This window comes from Mytilus edulis, chromosome 10 (genome assembly GCF_963676685.1).
Source record: "Mytilus edulis chromosome 10, xbMytEdul2.2, whole genome shotgun sequence".
Classification (NCBI taxonomy): Eukaryota; Metazoa; Mollusca; class Bivalvia; order Mytilida; family Mytilidae; genus Mytilus; species Mytilus edulis.
In genome coordinates, this window is record NC_092353.1 from 68,025,253 (window position 1) to 68,043,702 (window position 18,450).

General features: G+C 31.2%; 1 protein-coding gene across 1 annotated transcript in view; it reads left to right on the forward strand.

Annotated features, from left to right (window-relative positions):
* LOC139492928 (E3 ubiquitin-protein ligase rnf213-alpha-like) overlaps positions 1-18,450 on the forward strand; it is a 67,173-nt gene that overhangs the window by 5,445 nt on the left and 43,278 nt on the right. The window contains exons 8-21 of the mRNA XM_071281077.1: positions 648-818; positions 1,829-1,891; positions 3,193-3,302; positions 4,371-4,508; positions 6,162-6,324; positions 6,581-6,657; positions 7,185-7,317; positions 8,746-8,831; positions 10,267-10,446; positions 14,123-14,255; positions 14,465-14,522; positions 14,997-15,166; positions 16,076-16,212; positions 17,962-18,172. Of these exons, the coding sequence (XP_071137178.1) occupies positions 648-818; positions 1,829-1,891; positions 3,193-3,302; positions 4,371-4,508; positions 6,162-6,324; positions 6,581-6,657; positions 7,185-7,317; positions 8,746-8,831; positions 10,267-10,446; positions 14,123-14,255; positions 14,465-14,522; positions 14,997-15,166; positions 16,076-16,212; positions 17,962-18,172 (1,830 nt within the window). The remainder of the gene's footprint in view (positions 1-647; positions 819-1,828; positions 1,892-3,192; positions 3,303-4,370; positions 4,509-6,161; positions 6,325-6,580; positions 6,658-7,184; positions 7,318-8,745; positions 8,832-10,266; positions 10,447-14,122; positions 14,256-14,464; positions 14,523-14,996; positions 15,167-16,075; positions 16,213-17,961; positions 18,173-18,450) is intronic.

Consider the following 18,450-nt stretch of genomic DNA (forward strand, 5'->3'; position numbering starts at 1 on the left):
AAAAATGGTAATTTAAAAATATGATTCACAATGCCATGTGTAATATGTGATATATGTTGCATTCTATACGATTATGTTTTTTAATTGTACATAATACCGAACCAACAGGGAAAAGGCCGTTTGAACAGTTTAAATTAATTTACTTGTATTTCTGTAGACGTGGAAAAAGAAAGTGAAAATACCACGGAAAAGTAGTTTATGTCTTTTGCATTTTTCCCGTTACGTATCGTTCATATTTCACCACCGCTGTGGCATAGGCACAATGATGATTTTATTTGTTTCACTCTCTGCTGGGGTATCAGAAAAACATATATGCTACTTTTACTCTTAACGAAGACATCAGATCACTAGCTTTTCAAACTGAGATTGTACTTACTAATGTCATGATTTCAATGTAACTTCATCATTAGAAATCTATTGTCTGATTTTACCATCTCATATTTGGTGTTACTAAGATAACTAATCTGATTGCATGAATGCATGCCATCCATGCGACGTTTATTGGAATGAAATGTTACAGCATCGTTTTGCTTCATATCACTGTGGATATATTCGATAGTTAACTGTTTTAGTCATAGTTTGTAAGTAAACTGTTCATTGATTTTCGTCAGATTTTCGTCAACACCTTTTTGCTTTTATAACAATAGGTACAAATGGTAGCGTTTCAATGCAGTCCTCTGTCAACTCCAGATGGCATTGTTGGAACTTTTAACCAGTGTGCTTCATACCAGATGGACAAAGATCTTGACAGATTTGTCTCCGTGGTTGTGTTAGATGAGATAGGTCTAGCAGAAGACTCACCAAGAATGCCTTTAAAGGTAATTATGCCTTGTTTTATATTCAAAAGAATTCTTTACTCACTTGAATTTATTCGCTTCTTCTGTTTTTTGGGACAAATGAATGGAACATTAGTGGCATTTAAAAAAGATGTTCTAGTCAAGTATTTTGTAATTTGACTAATTTGGAATTCGAAGATAATTTTAAATTTCGATTTTTTTGGTTAAAAAAAACTCAACGGGTATTGCTTAAATCAGTACACATTCATTTAACTTTGTTAGAAATAATCTGTTCACATTAATCGGTTAACTGCAGGCTGACAATTACCCCAAAATGTCATTTTTGTAAACGTGATGCCTAGAAAAATCGTGTTCCTTTGTAAGATGTTCACCTTTTATCTTATATATAGTTTTTTATAACAAAATTTGGAAGTGATGCTATAAGAACATAGACCAATAATGTGCATCGGCAGAAAAAAATTTGTATGGCTACTCGTCCATTACTCTTGACACACTTATACCTTTACCATGTTTACATCAAGAGGGAGAAAAGTATTGTTGGTTTTATAAAAAAACATACATTTGGGATCATTTTACGTAGAAATTGAGCAGACACACTGATATGATATAACGCTTAATGTAAAGTGTCAGTAAATGGGCTATGCCACTATTTGTTTTAAATTTACGCTACGCCTTTGGCGAGCAACTGAATATTTCAAATGTGATACATGATGTAAATGCCAAATCAAGGACTTTGAGCACGATTAAATTTGAATCAAATGATAGAAAATGATGTCAGTGTCACTTTGTGTCTGTTGTTATATAGTTTATGTTATTACTATTAATTGACTTCATGACGTACTAGAGATTAATGAAACTCTTACATTTTGCAATGTTGAATCTTTTGGAACATTTTTATCTAGGGACAATATTTTGTTTGGTTTAAGTACACTATTATTATTTTGAATATGTCAAGCTTTTTTGTCAGAGTGAACAAGACAATTTAAAAATGATATGTGTACTTTTATTTACAACCTTATTTTTTTACGTAGACTCTCCATCCACTGTTAGAAGATGGATGTACCGACAATGAGGAGCCAGCAGCTTACAAGAAGGTAAATCTCATCAAAAGATAACCACTGATAATTTTGTACTCCAGACCTGCGAATCAAAACATGAGGGTGGATACAAACAAATTCATAATAGCATAAATGAACATCTAATGTATAAAAATAAATATCAATGCGAATTTGTTACATATCATCAAATAATCCCTATATGTATAACGGGGTTCGAACTCACAATCTCAATGTTTACAGAATCGACAACAGGTATCCGTAAATAATCTGGGAGAACATAAAAATGTATTTGTTCATTTGTCATTCTTTCCATCCCTATGTCAGTCCATCTGTTCTGCTGCACGCGGTTCTGAAATGATAACTTGATTATTTCCGTTTTTACATTGTTTTACTGGAATTTAACTAGTATATGAAACAGATTCTTTCTAAGGGTCAAAGTTAAAATCCAAAGCAAACGTATCGTTGTGTGTTTGTTTTTTCTACATGTATAGGTGAAAGGTTGAGATCCCAAAAAACCTGTTTAACCCCGCAACAATTTTACGCCTGTCCTAAGTCAGGAGCCTTTGGCCTTAGTTCATCTTGTATAATCACTGAACTAGTATACATAAATATAAGAAGATGTGGTGTGAGTGCCAACGAGACAAATCTCCATCCAAATAACAATTTATAAAAGTAAACCATATTTGTTAAGGGGCCAGCTGAAGGACGCCTCCGGGTGCGGGTGTTTTTTGCTTCTTTTTTTTTTTACCCATTGGTGGCCTTTGGCTGTTGTCTGCTCTATGGTCGGTTGTTGTCTCTTTGGCACGTTCCCAATTTCCATTCTCAATTTGATCAATGATTACAAAATACAAAAAATTAAGAAAAACAATCTGAATTTTACTTACCTTCCTAAATTGCTTAATTTAAACTTTACCGATGGAAGATACAGTAGAGAGAAATATTGATTAATTTAACTCCAATGAGTCAAAAAGAAGGTTCATCATACTGAAATAAAGTTTTTGAGTTTTTTGATGATAGCTTAAGACTCTATTAATTGATTGCATTGCAACCTATGCAGATTGAAGGAAGATATACATCAGGGTAGAAGCTATTTCTCTGTTTCTAAAAAGAATATTAGAGTTAATTGTGGGATTGTATTTGATTTTGCCATTTGATGAGGGATCGACTTTCAGTTTTGAATTTTCCTCGGAGTTTAGTATTTTTGTGATTTTACTTTTTAGTAGTGTTTTAAAAAAACTGCGAAAGACATATAGTTCGTTGTTTAATGTCAGTAAAACGTATATGATGTTTATTATTTTTTTCATTAATTCATTTGTTGACTTGTTATCATATTTTAGGTTGCATTTATTGGAATTTCAAACTGGGCATTAGATCCTGCTAAAATGAACAGAGGAATTCTTGTTCAGAGAGAAGTTCCAGATAAAGAAGAATTGATCAACACTGCTTTGTAATATTTTAGTTTTGTTTGTAGTTTATTAATGTATTACTCTCATTGTACATTTTGATATTAGGTTCTAGAGCAAGATATTGATCTTTCAATTTCAAACAAAAATGTAAACTATGTGTTCACTACGATTTGTTATAATTGTTGAACACAAAAACCAAACGATCAGGCGAGTTTGATATCTTGTAGTTTTATTTTGAGTAAAATTTACAAATTTTAATGATCTTCGGTTTATTATAGTTTAAAGATTAGTTCAACCATTATTATCGATTAAAAGATAATTCATCCGAATTAGGCAAAAACAAAGCAGACTTTGCTACAATTGATGAAAATTGCAAATACCAAGTTTGAAAAAAAATATCGTTCAATGTATTTGGACGATCTTTAAAGTCGATATAAATAGTTAATGAACTAAAAGATGGGGAAAGGACAAACCTGTTATGTTATGCACTGATGAAATTTATAAAAAAAATTGCAAATCATCGAAGTTAACATTAAGTTTTTGAACCCTTTGTTTACTTTTTATGAAAATTACATTGTTGATATATCAAATAGAAAAACCACTACCGCAATAAACCAATAAAATAAGAATCCGTTTCCAATAAAAAAAAAAGAGTTCTATTATGTTTCAATGTAGAGTGTAGTCTTTGTAATTGGAACTCAAGAATATAACCATAAAAGAAGGACGAAAGATACCAGAGGGACAGTCAAACTCATAAATCGAAAATAAACTGACAACGCCATGGCTAAAAATGAAAAAGACAAACAGACAAACAATAGTACACATGATACAAAATAGAAAACTAAAGAATAAGCAACACGAACCCGACCATAACATGATTGGCGCGATTTCCAAATTTTGCAAATGGGTGAATGCTCTCTCTTTGTATTAACAAATCAAATGCTTTGTGCCAAATATTTTTTTTTGGCTTTTAAACATAGTTACTTCTTTCCCAGACTCGTATACAAATACGCAACACTGGCAGAAGAGAACATCTTCAAACCTTAAATAAAATAATTCTATTATTAAAAGGAGAGCACTATAAATTGTTTTTTGTTTATTGATTATAGTGGTATTTGTTCATCAGACGAGGATGTGCAATCCCTTTTAGGCCCAATGATTGCTCCAATGGCTGTCTCATATTTACAGTTATTTGCTGAAGCGTCAAAGGAAATGCGAGAATTTTTTGGATTGAGAGATTTTTACAGGTGAGTTCAAAATTTTATCATTTATATCACATTGTTTCATTTGATATTGACACCCATTGTATTGTTGGATATCATTAAAACACTTTTTGCTTGTCAAGATACATTTTCTTTAGATAAGGCAAAGTCAATTCCTATTAACATGATATAAATCTGAAAAGAATGATTAAATAAAAGTAATTTTTAAATAATTTTACTGTATGCAATACAGTTATAAGTTGAGTACATTTAACTTATACGTCGACTCTTGCTTATTATACAAGGTACAAGTAAAATTATTTAAGGTGGTATAGGATTATAAATTTAAAATGAATTTGTTCATACTTTGCCAAAACGTATTATATATACCGCGCATTTTCTAACGCTACTGATTGTGACAAAATGAGACATGTTGTATGGATTATACAGAAAAAAACACCATTATTTGATTTGAAGCTGATAGAATTATAAAATAAAATACTAGAAGACAGCTAATAATGCTCTAAGAAAAATTTGAACACCGTACGTTTTTTCCCCGGCTAAAATACAAGAACTCAAAATTCCATAAAAATAGCTTTAGAATATGCACTATTTCAGAGATATCTTCACTTATGGCCAATTTTAAAACTTTAAAAATCAAGCAAAAATAATCAACACTTGTAAAAATATTAACATTTATAAGTTATAATCTTGTACATTTGTACCTTTTAAATGAAAATTCACATTAGTTGTCTGCTTTCCTGCATCGAATTATGCTAACTTGATTGAAAATCTTGACTTTAGGTTCTATGTTTTTTTACAATCCAAGATGGCGAAAGACACCAATACCACCTCAAGAATTGAAGTTTCTTTTTGTAAAGTTATTGGACTGTAAAAGTGTGACAGAAGTACATTTTTTAAGAAGCACCGAAGTGCTTCATATTAAAATCTGAAAGTCCCTTACAAACTCAAAAGCTCGAACATATCAAACGAATGGATAACAACTGTCATGTTCCTGACTTGGTACAGATATTTTAGTCATGTAGAAAATGGTGAATCAAACCTTGTTTCATAGCCTGTAAAAAAAACCTAATGGAACGACAGTCAAAACCTACGCTGAGGGATATTGTTTCAAAAATGCAGACCATACATTATTAAGCAAAAATTGGAAACATTTCAGAAAAAAACCCACAAAACAGGCCAAAACATTTCACACAAAGTGAAGTTGAAATCATCGCTTCTAACATTTTCGGACGCCATAACGAGTTGGTTGACCATTAATGAATATAGATAGTGGATAACTACAACCACGTCCCCTTTTCACCAAAATGGCCTACCGAGTTAGACTTGTTACTGGGTTTGTATAAACATAAGGGACACAACGGGTGCCACGTGTACAGCAGGATCTTCCGGCTAACCTTAGATCAGCCCTAGTTTTTGTTGGGGTTCGTGTTGCTCAGTTTTTAGCTTTCTATGATGTGTTTTGAGTACTATTGACTGTCTGTGATTCTTTTTAGAACCATTTCGTTGTTTGTGTTCTACATATTTTTCTTCTCTTTTTTAAGTTAAATTACATGACCACTATAAAACACTTTACGGATCGTGTGTTGTTTTTAATGTAAAAGCCTCGTTCGTTTGAAAATTACTTGTTTACACTACCAAGTACATTCTTCGACTTGTCTTTTTTGTATTCTACAGTTTGATAAAGATGCTGTATGGTTTTGTGTCAAGATCAAGAGAGAAACCAACCCTCTTTCAGTTGAAACACTCAGTTCTTCGAAATTTTGGAGGTCTTGAAGTAGTTGATCCAGTAGCGATATTTCTAAACAACCTTTCCTCTCAAATGGACGGAAATGAACAAGTACGTGAAAGATCTTGTCAGAAATTATTTCGTAAAGCCTAAAAATTAGTATAATAACTTTGATACACAACTGAAAGCTTTTTTTTAAAACAAATTTGATATATTAAAATATTTAACTTAGTTTCTATTTCGTATAGATTTGAATTGATTTTTTTTCACGGATTGAATTTTCTTCCAGAATTGCTTTCGTAATAAATAACCTGTGTTTCATGATAACCAAAACGTGCATTGAATGACATTAATTTTTAAATTTCAGAAAAGATCAACTGATCCAGAATGTTCATCTTCTGGTATGATTCAATCATGTTTGAAAGGAGACGATAGTACATTTAGGTAGGGCCAAAGTTATTCAATAACAAAAGCGTTCAAATAATGGATACAACAATGTAAAAATTTCATGCATCCGAACCGTTTTCTTTCGTTAACTTCACCATCTCTGAAACGCTTGAAAGCAGATGTATAAGAACTGAAACAGTTGAATTGTATTCTACTTTAAGTAATCACTAGAATATGTTGAAGCACTTTGAAACTTTTAAGATTTTGTAATTTTGTAATTAATTATACAGCCCCCAAAATATGGTATTGCTTGCTCTACAAGCCTCAACAGAAAATGGATTTAAGTGCTGCAAAAACTATCCCATATGAAATATTATTATGCCCATACCAAAACTGGAAAAATTGACAGTTTTATTAATAATTCACGATTTTAAAAGAATAAGCATTATTTGTATGTACCGTTAAATACTATTCGGAAAAACTTCGCAAAAATTGACAAGTTAAACGATATTTATTCATCATTATAATTTTTCGAAAAGCAAAGTGTTTTCCTTTTTCATTCATGATATCTTTTGTTTCAACAGTGAAAGTAGGTATTTGTTGCTGCTAGTTGAAAACTATGGAGCACTGGCTATTTTGCAGCAGGAACTCCTGGCCATTAACAATGTTGTTGTCATTTTTGGAAGTAGCTTCCCAAGTGACCAAGAGTATACACAGGTATAACAAAACATTTATATCACGACTAGATGATAAGCCTATCCCATTACATGATTTAAAATACACACTTTAGAAAAAAAAAAAGCTAGCCGTTTTATTTATGAATGGTGCTTATCAGTTTATAGATTAAAAAGTGTTTAAGCTTTCACACACGTTCAATTCTTAATAGATTTTATTGAAAATCATATAAAAGAATAATGATTGGTAAAAGGAGTGTCTCGGAAATGTTTAAATATGAGAGACTATCAACTACTTGTTTTTTAAGATTTATTATAATGTCCAATTGTCAAAACATTGACTCAAATTGATGATACTAATGCAATGATTACCATGATAACATTCTGAAATTAAACTATTTTGATAGGTGTGTCGCAATATCAATCGAATCAAAGTATGTATGGAGACTGGCAGTACTGCTGTTTTATTAAATTTGGAAAACTTGTATGAAAGTCTTTATGACGCATTGAATCAAGCAAGTATCAATATGGATTATTTCTACTCTTTTAATACATCTACCAATTTATTCCGTGTTTTATCATTTCTTATCTTTGTAAACATCATTATGTGAACTGATAAAGAATATCCAAATATACATGTACTAACAATAGGGATGGGTCTCAATAAATAATACGTCTTCCACCTTAACAGAACAGATTGACGATTCAGGGTACAATACTTAAATAAACAAATTAATGTAACCCGCGACATAGATACATTGGACAGTTATGTCAGGTCATTTCGAATCCGACCTTTCGATGTTCAACTGTACATTTTTTGCGCCTGTTCCAAGTCAGAAGCCTCTGGCCTTTGTTAGTCTTGTATTATTTCAACTTTTAGTTTCTTGTGTACAATTTGGAGTTTATTATGGTGTTCATTATCACTGAAGTAGTATACATATTTGTTAAGGGGCCAGCTGAAGGACGCCTCCGGGTGCGGAAATTTTTCGCTGCATTGAAGACCTGTTGGTGACATATTGCTGTTGTCTGCTCTATGATCGGGTTGTTGTCTCTTTGACACATTCCCAATTTCCATTCTCAATTTTATTTGAATCATTACGTGGGTATTTGAACTCATTTCCTTTCCTTAAGAATCAATTGAGAAAATGTTAACTTGTAGACATATAGATCAGTATATAAAGAATACAGTAGAAGTTTCTGCTTAATTCATTCGTAACTATCTTCCTGAGAATTAACCACTGAATGCAACGTAAAGAAACCAATATATGTGTGGTGCCCCATAAAAGACGTTTCGTTTAGTATTATTTGTTGATATCTGTATAATTGACGTATACGTTACTTCTCTGTATATTTATTTGATATATGATTATGCTAAATGGTTTATTGATTCAAAAAAGAAAACAATGGACGATGAAGTGGTAATTACTATACATCTACCTCCTTTTAAAAAAAGTCCTGCTTTCAATTTCAGTATTATGTTGAGTTTGGAGACGAACGATATGTTGATCTTGGACTAGGCTCTCATAGAGTTAAATGTCGCGTACACCGGAAATTCAGGTATTTGAAACAAGAGACTTACTGGTAATTTTAAATGTTGCTAAAATATGCTTCAAATGAAGCTCATTTTTTGCCTAGCTATTTAACTGACATTAGCATAATTTAGGGATTAACGATTACATTTGCACTATTGAAAATATTTATAAAAAACACATTTAAGAACCTCCAAATAATCCGAAGTAGAAATATTCATGCACAAAGAATAGTAAAGGATCTCGTTTACCAACGCAATAAAATCGTAATTTTTTTCACTGATAATGCACTGAAAAATTGATCAAGCATATGTTCAATGTCCAATTGTAGTTCATACATATTTTCAAAAGTTCCTCATTCCTGACATCTGCAAAAATTTGGACTAGAGTTTGCTTGTTAAAATAGAGATTGTAAACAAATACAATGATCAAGGGGAGTCTTCCTAGATCTGCAAAAACTTACAAATTTTAATGCGAATAATTTCAAATGGAGTCATTAGATATAGGAAGATGTGGTGTGAGTGCCAATGAGACAACTCTCCATACAAATAACAATTTAAAAAGTAAACCATTATAGGTTAAAGTACGGCCTTCAACACGGAGCCTTAGCTCACACCGAACAACAAGCTATAAAGGGCCCCAAAATTACTAGTGTAAAACCATTCAAACGGGAAAACCAACGGTCTAATCTATATAAACAAAACGAGAAACGAGAAACACGTATATATTACATAAACAAACGACAACTACTGTACATCAGATTCCTATCAACGAAATGTAATTAAAGTTTTTTTTTATAATTACGACCAGCTCTTATATTCGCTCTAAATTGTGTTACATAGCCATCCATAGGAGATATGTCAGAGTTGTAAGTCAAATTTTGTCAAAAAAGATTACAACATCTATAAAAATACACCTTTACTCGATGTATCACATTTTAACGCTATGGTAGATAAAATTTTACGTTTGCGATGTTATTACCTTCCCTGTGACTGTATCTGTATCATGTGCACTTAAATACCTAGAATATTTTGCATCTGATGAAAATATAATGGCCATTCGTTATGATATCTCCTTAGATGATTTTCTTTTTCAATATCTTTTTGACTCATTACAAATATTAATGGCAAATTGGCCGGTCAATTACACTTGGAATAAGAGTAAAAAACTCACAAACTTTAAATGAAAGGATTCTATTTTTTGATTGTATGAATAATAAAATCTACTTTAGAAAAACATGTTATGATATTACTCGCAAAAAGGAACATATATCCCTGTTTTTGTTGTGTTTCGTGTTTTGCTCAGTCGTTAGTATAAGTTGTGTTTATCGTTATGTATCCGAATGTCTATCTGGTATCTTAAAACACTCCCCATGCAACCTGATATAATATTCCTATTAAATGGCATGAAAAGTGTCAAACTAGGACTGTTTGTATTATCCATTGAATAATTTATCTTTTCAGACTAATAGTTGTGGCAGAAAAGCAAATTGTGTATTCAAAATTTCCAATTCCGCTGATTAATCGACTGGAGAAACATTTTTTGTCCATGACGACAATGTTAACTACCCGTCAATTGCATTTAAGCAGACAACTTCTGGAATGGTCAGGAACGTTTTGTGAGGAAAGATCATTTGTACACAGGTATGTTATATGTTTGTTTATGTCGCTTTAATTTTAAATAAATTTATTTGCTTGGTTCCAAAGTGAAGCAGTTAACAGTTTTTTTAAATTAACATAATTAATTATCATTTGTTATATCAGCATTCATTTAAAACGGATTTGCGTGTAATTTTAAAACTACTTTAGTACTGTAAAGGTGTTTACATTGACTTTTTTTTTTTATTTAACCTTGGGACTTTGTATTTTTATTATACCTGTTTGACTAAGATTATGTTATAGTGTCACAGTTAAGTTGTTTTCTCCGGGAGCTCTATCTTCCAGTACCAATAAAACATACTCTAAAACATAATAAAATCAATCAAAGTTCTCCTAATCAAATAGCTTAAGGGCATACGATACAGTTTTGATCCCGTATTAACATTTTGATAAAACAAATTCCATATAGACTATTTTTTACCTGATGAAATCAAATATGTAATAAAAAATATACCTTCATGAGCTACTTTTTCAGTAAACTGGGGTTGAAAATTTGTATGTTTGCTTAAAATTCGGATTTGTGGCAATATTTTCTCTTTCAAAAGAAAGACCTAACTTTTTTGTTGTAAAAGATAAACACAAATTGTGTTTTGTTAGATAAATTGTATTGTCTGTATTTTATAAGTATCCTAACAATTTATACATTTTTTATTCAGAAATAACTCTTCTTTATCAAATGTTCATGAATGTAGAAAAAAAACATCATTTTTTGTTGTATATTTATCAAATTTAAAAACATTGCACTATTTACGTTTTCATGAAAATTGGCGCACATAATCTTCTCGCGTAACCAAACCAAATGGCATTTAAAAAAACAGGGGTCCATGAACTCGTTTTCAAGTTAAATAAGTTTGAATGATAAAAATCAGTCGAAAACTGAATCTTTTCCCGATAAGTCATAGTTTGACGTCGCGAAAATAACAATTTACGTCAGCAACGTCAAAACCTCCCCTGTAACTGTATCGTATGCCCTTAATATTGATTTACTACACTAGTTTTCATAAGGGTCAACGGTCGTAAGATCAGAGTGAAATTGCCCAACTGTAGGTTAAAATCAAAAATCCGAATAGAACACTTTGAAACCAACATAAAGTATTCTCAATCTGAAAAAGGTAGATTTTTTATTGACGGTTAACCTATTTGTTAAGTTTGAAGGACGATTTCAATAGGTAATCAACATTCTCATTAGAACCAACCGTGTACCTCTGTTTGAGGATATTTACCTCAATTATTATGATGATGACTTCATCAAAGCTTCTCAGAACAAATGATAAGTGGCTGGAATTATACATTAACTCCATTTTACGCTTTAGAAGTAACGCATGTCCTTTCACTAAATAAATCAAAGTATAGGTACCATATTGACTTCATTTAACAAAATTAAGTTGAAATAAAGTATGTCATATGTACAGCCTTTTATATTGAATAACATCTGCAAAAGTTTAAGAACTTATCTCTGAGTTGATAAAAGATTCCAGGGCTTGTGATTCATTATTTTCTTAACAGAGAGCATTTTGATAAGGTAAACGTATAAAGCAAAATACCATATAAGTATTTAACTTGACGAAGCCACAATCCCGTCTTTATTTCCTCAGTTGTGACATAATATATGCGACATTAAAACGGAATTAACAATTCATAAGCAACATATTTAGCTGGGAATGCTAAATCTGCGGCCATCCTGATTTTACTCACGTTTCTTGACAGGGGATCGGGTTGCTGCTTGTTGTGTTATGATTGGTACGTTCTTCGTCATTTTGTAGTTTTATTGTTTAAACTATGGTGTTGTTGATTTTATTGGACCCTCGATTACTCCCTTGAAATTTTCTCTAATTTATCTCATTCTATTATCCGATTCAAAAGCAAATCAATTGTTTTGTGTAGACATGCTCGACTATGTTTAGTTTATACAATTTATAGTAACAAGGGAAAATCAATTAGTATTCATTGTACACAATGCATTAATGGATTCTTACGATTGATAATTAATTAATAATTAATAAAAGCCTGTGTTTTGCGTGAAAAGGACTACATTTGTAATTTCGGATATTGTCAAATTTGAAACATATAAAACCTTCAACAGATCGGGAACTCTACCTTATATGGCAATGCATAAATTGCACATGGTAATTGTTTGTTTACGTGTAACGCAGTTTATTTTTACCTGGGTTTTTGACCAATCCACTGAAAAAGTAACAATGCATGATGGAGTAAGACGTGATTACAATCAAACAAGAACACGTGTTTTTTACTGAAATACAACACATTTTTTCGTGCAATGCGGAATTAACAATTTTGCTTAAATTTTCGTTTTTTGTATCCACATTTATAGTTAGTGATATAAAGTATTCGTTCCATGCTCAGATTAAGGAATTGTTATTTCTATGCGAAGAAACAAGTGTTTGAATTACACAATATATATCCATAAATATGTTGGGTGTTGACACGGAGATTTTATGTATTCGTCCACCGGACATCAACAAAACAACAGTGATAAACACAATTACCCATTAGACAAACTTAGTTTAGTAGATTGCGTCTTTGATGGAAAGAGATGTCATTTGACACTCATACCTTATCTTCTTCTTTTTATATACAAAGCACGTTTTCAGAAAACTTAAAATGTAATATATCATCCAATATGATCCACAGGGTTTAGATGATTTTAGATATTGCACATACGTCAATAGGACAGCAGCCGAACGATAAAAATACCAGTGAGGTATATTTTGGGATAAAATACGCAACCGACGGACTTTATCAATGGATGAAACTATACAAAATGTGTTTAACCAATACCGTACAAAATTGAGAATGGAAATAGGAATGAGTCAAAGAAACAACATCTTAACCATATAGAACAGACAGCAGACGAAGGCCACCAATGGGTCTTCAATACAGCAAGAATCTCCGCACCCAGAGGAGTCCTTTAGCTGGCACAAATATGTATATTAGTTCAGTGACAATGGACGTCATACTAAACTCCGAATTATACACAAGAAACTAATATTGAAATCAGTCAAGAATATCAAAGGCCAGAGGCTCCTGACTTGGGATAGGCCAAATCATGCAGCGAGGTTGAACACTTTTTGAGATCTCAACCCTCCCCCTATACATCCAAAGTAGTAAAAAAAAAACACATAGCAATATGCACTGTAAAACTCAGTTAAAGAGAAGTCCGAGTAAGAAAAGGTAACAAAAGAAACTAAACAAAATGACAATAATACATAGATTAACAAAGGACTACAAGCAGTTACTTACATGCCAGCTCCAGACCTAAAATACAGCTGATTTTATTGAGTGTGTAATGAAAGGTAGAATCCTTGGTTAGTTGGCTTGTTACAATGTAGCTGAACCGTAAAGTCGTTATCATGTAAGGTATACTACACTTCTTCCGAATTAGTCTAAACTTTTGTTATGCAAAATTATAGTTGACTGAGATTGAATTTTTTCATTCATTATTTCAAGGGAAAATTATTAGCTTAAATTTGATCGCACTGAACTCAGTGTTTTGCAAGAAAAACCTTAATTTTATAATTTTAAATATTTTCAAATTTTGAACCTTTATTATTAATTTAGTATCATTTCTCAAATTCCGTTCTCAAATTTCATTGATTTAAAATGAATTTTATAATCCATTTCTTAACGTGTTTCCTTTCAGAAGTAAAAAACAAAGAGAGATAGGTGAAGCCTTTATTGGATATCATCCAGACACTTGTCCTACAATTATCAAAAAGGTTACACAATATTCAGAAATCGATGATGATAATGAATCTTTCAAGAATGAAGAAGAGGTAATGTATTCTAGTTGGTGCTTAAAAACAAATAAAAAAGGGGACGACTTCCAAATAACTATTTTCTTTTCTTGTAACAGATACCAGTTGGTAGAAAACCTGCGATGTATAAGACAAGAGAGACTGTCGTTCGCTTGATAAACACTTGTCAATAAAAAAAATAAGTAAAATTCACAGATATGCAATGTAATGTTTTTGTTATTGTTTAGCCTATATTCAAAGGATATAAAAATAATCGAGGGGAGAACAAACAAGAATGTGTCCTCAGTACACGAATGCCCCACTCGCACTATCATTTTCCATGTTCAGTGGACCGTGAAATCGGGGTAAAAACTCTAATTTGGCATTAAAATTAGAAAGATCATATCATAGGGGACATGTGTACTAAGTTTGAAGTCGATTAGACTTAAACTTCATCAAAAACTACCTTGACCAAAAACTTTAACCTGAAGCGGGACAGACGGACGGACGAACGAACGGACAGACGGACGGACGAACGAACGGACGGACGGACGCACAGACCAGAAAACATAATGCCCCTCTACTATCGTAGGTGGGGCATAAAAATTGTTTACACATATAAAAATAAATCATAAGATTTAATATATAAATTCTGATTCCCGTGAAATACCTTCCATTCATATATCAATATTTTTTTTTCAGATGTAAACATAATGGCAACTAATTGTCATTTCCCTGGTTGTTTTTGCTACATAATATTTTAAAGTTTTCTCTATCTAGATTCTTCAGGAGCAAAGTCAATGATGTTATGGTGTGCAACACCTGCTGCAATACTACAAGCCGGAAATGATGAAGATATAAAAAAGTATTTCACAGAGCAACAACATGACAGCTTGACTGATTACATCAGCAATAGAATGTTATTAGATGATTCATCACGCTTTATTCAGGTGATAACTTCAATTTGCTGTAATAGGAACATTACATGTTTTCTTTAATTCTTGATTTTTTAGTTAAATTAACTAATGAAGACCTTTCGTTCACACATCTCATTGATATGGATGTAATTAAAGTTTTGGGTAAACGTCATTAAGAACGAAAGAAAACGACAAAAATGCAGATACAATATAGTATAGGTTTTTTTTAACAGTCTCTATTTTGAAATACATTAAGCAGGAACAATTGCCTTTATATAATATCTGCGGCCAAGATCTTATACTCTATTTGATGATATACAACAATTTTTTTTAGATAGGTGAAAAAATATTTCGTAAGCCTATCACCTTAATTACAATCGACAGACTTATAATTGTTGTAAGAAATAATTTTGAAATTGAAGAAGGAAAACACTCAAGTTTATTGTTACTGATTTTAAAATCTGTATATGTAAAGTTATTATCTATTACTAATGATTGTTACCAAGATTGTAATTTGTATGCCAGTGAAGTCTGAATGAAATGAATAAAAGAGACCAAGTTAAGTTCAATGTTGAAGAGCTATAAGGATTCAAAATTGCAAAAGGATTTTGCTTTAGTTAAAAATTATTGCAATGCTATTCCTTTTATAACCTACCTTAAATTAATGATTACCATTACAAATCTGTTTATTTCGGACTTTTCTCTGTTGTACATTTAATAGTTCATTTTGATATTTACAAATGTTTTCTTGAATTCAATGCTTGACAGTAGTAAATACTACTAATGTTTTCAAGTTCAATTAAACTATATATATCTAATAAAAACAGAATAAGGTATATTTTACAATTATAATGTATTCGTTCTCAATATCACACGATGTTTTAACCTGTTATCAGAATTCACGAATGCAATATTTACAATGAAAACTACATTTACCTACAGATTACAACAAATTCAAGAATACTGTCCATTGCTGAATTAGCTGATCTATGCAATACTATTACGGTACCAACGAGAAATGTTCATTTGCTTACCTTACAATCATTTCACACAGAACAACAATTCAGCAGACAAGTTAAGTATGTAGTATGTACGAAATTTGTCTTGCTTAAGCTTCAAATGGTTAAACGCAATAACTTGTTTAACTCCATGCATATATACTATTGGCAAAATTTAACACATTTTTACTAGGATTTTTGTATCCAGTGCTTATTTGTAGTTAATGTGGCATATAAAATACTTCCATTCTCTTGAAGCCCAACTGATGAATCTAATTTTCACAACACCAGCAATGAAAAAAAAACATGGCATCGTTGATGTCTATCGTTGATGTCTATTGATTCTGTTTGAAATATTGGATGAAATTTCATAAAAAAACATGGCATCGTTGATGTCTGTCGTTGATGTCTATTGATTTTTTTTGAAATATTGTATGAAATTTCATTAAAAAAAATATGTTTATTGAAAACATGATACTTTTACAGCACCAATTAATATGACATTGGAGCAAACAACCTTCGGTTTTACCCATGAATACTGAATGCTTAGCGGAAATCAGCAAATACAAAATGTCAATTTCATATCGTCTAAATATACTAAGACAAAAATGTCGTTCCCATGCAAATTTTACATTTGTCGGTTTTGCATTACTAATTATCGCTCACTTGTGGTATTTAATCACGAATGACATCTGTTGTTGTAATGCTTTTTGTTACTCGTACAATTGATTTGTAACTGTTGTGTCCCTGCTTTACATTGCTAAATCGGTTAAACGACTGATAAAATCGTGAATGCTTCGAACATTTGCCATATTCCTGAATATGTTGATAGTGGTACAATTAATTGCTCTTAAGTGTAAGCCACATAATTGTATACACATTGTGTTGTTATTGTGTGCTTCATTGATATAAAAAGGAATTCTTAGAACATACGATAATTTATGTAAAAAACAAATTTACACATAGAAACATTTTACATATAACCATTTAAGCATTCTTTGGTGATTGTTATTGATTGAATTGATTTCAGATTATTTTATTAACGTCTGAAACTGTTTATTTATTAATTGTTGTGAGACAATTTTAGGTAACAGTAATTTGCATTGCAAATATTATGGATTGAAATAAAAAAAAATGTTATTGTCCTAATGATTAGTAACAATTTCAAAACCTTAGACTTTTTCTGACCTGCCAGGTGTTAACCCGACGCATTTATGCAACTCAATGCGAGAACGATATCACCTTAGAAACGAGGTGGTTACGAGAAGGAAGGTCATTATACCAGACTTAAAGTGTTTCGAATATAAATTAAGTCCCCTTATTGTTTATAAATTATCTTCTTATTATTACTTAATGTATTCATTTGATGTTCTTCGATAGCAACTACACAAAGCATATCCTATTTCAATTCATGCATTGTCATTTTTATGTGTTTTTATAAAATTATCAATGAAAATCTTTTAAAAATATATCTAGTAAAAATATAGGAAAAATGATATATGACTCTTCAGCTAATTAGAACCAAAAAGGTTGAACCAAAAACAGAAATAAATATAATTATTAAGCACTCTATAACAATCCTTGTTTTACAGTTTATAAGAGTTAACATGTTCTTTACATGAGCCAATTATTAACCTTGTTCCTGACTTCGTTTTCCATGATTTTCCAATTATTTAAATTGAAATACTCAATAAAAGAAAAACAATGTAAAGTTATGGCTATATTTATTCTACGGGAATAATTGTAAATGAAGACATATATTTATGTTATTCTAATTTTCATATAATTATTAATGATATTACCGTTAATAGTTATATCATTATTTTACAGAAACTGTTTTGTTAAAAAGACTGGTAAAGCATCTTTGTTGATAATACAAAGTGAACGTGGTGATCAAAACTCTGAACTGATTGCGTGTGCTAGATATTCTGTCCAGAGAGAACTACAGGAAATATTTCAAGAAGACAATATATCAAAAGTTTATGTTATATTCTTAATTCAGCTGTCGGGAATGGCTGGAAGTTATTTTTCAGGGTTTCAGGTACATAATTGCGTTTGTTTTGAAACGCTGTACTAAAATTAATCATCGTATGGGAACTTTGTAGAAATAATTTATTGAATTTATAAATTTTCAGTTAACAGATTCAGCATATTTATATTGCTTTAAATATACTCTAGTTCCCACTTCTTTCATCGAATCATCCGTCATAAAAATCGAATTCACTAGTTAGTATTAAAATTAAGATTGATAAAAGATTGTCCTCAATTGTTATGTGACTTTTGTATAAACAAAAATAGTCAGAATAGATAATATTTTTG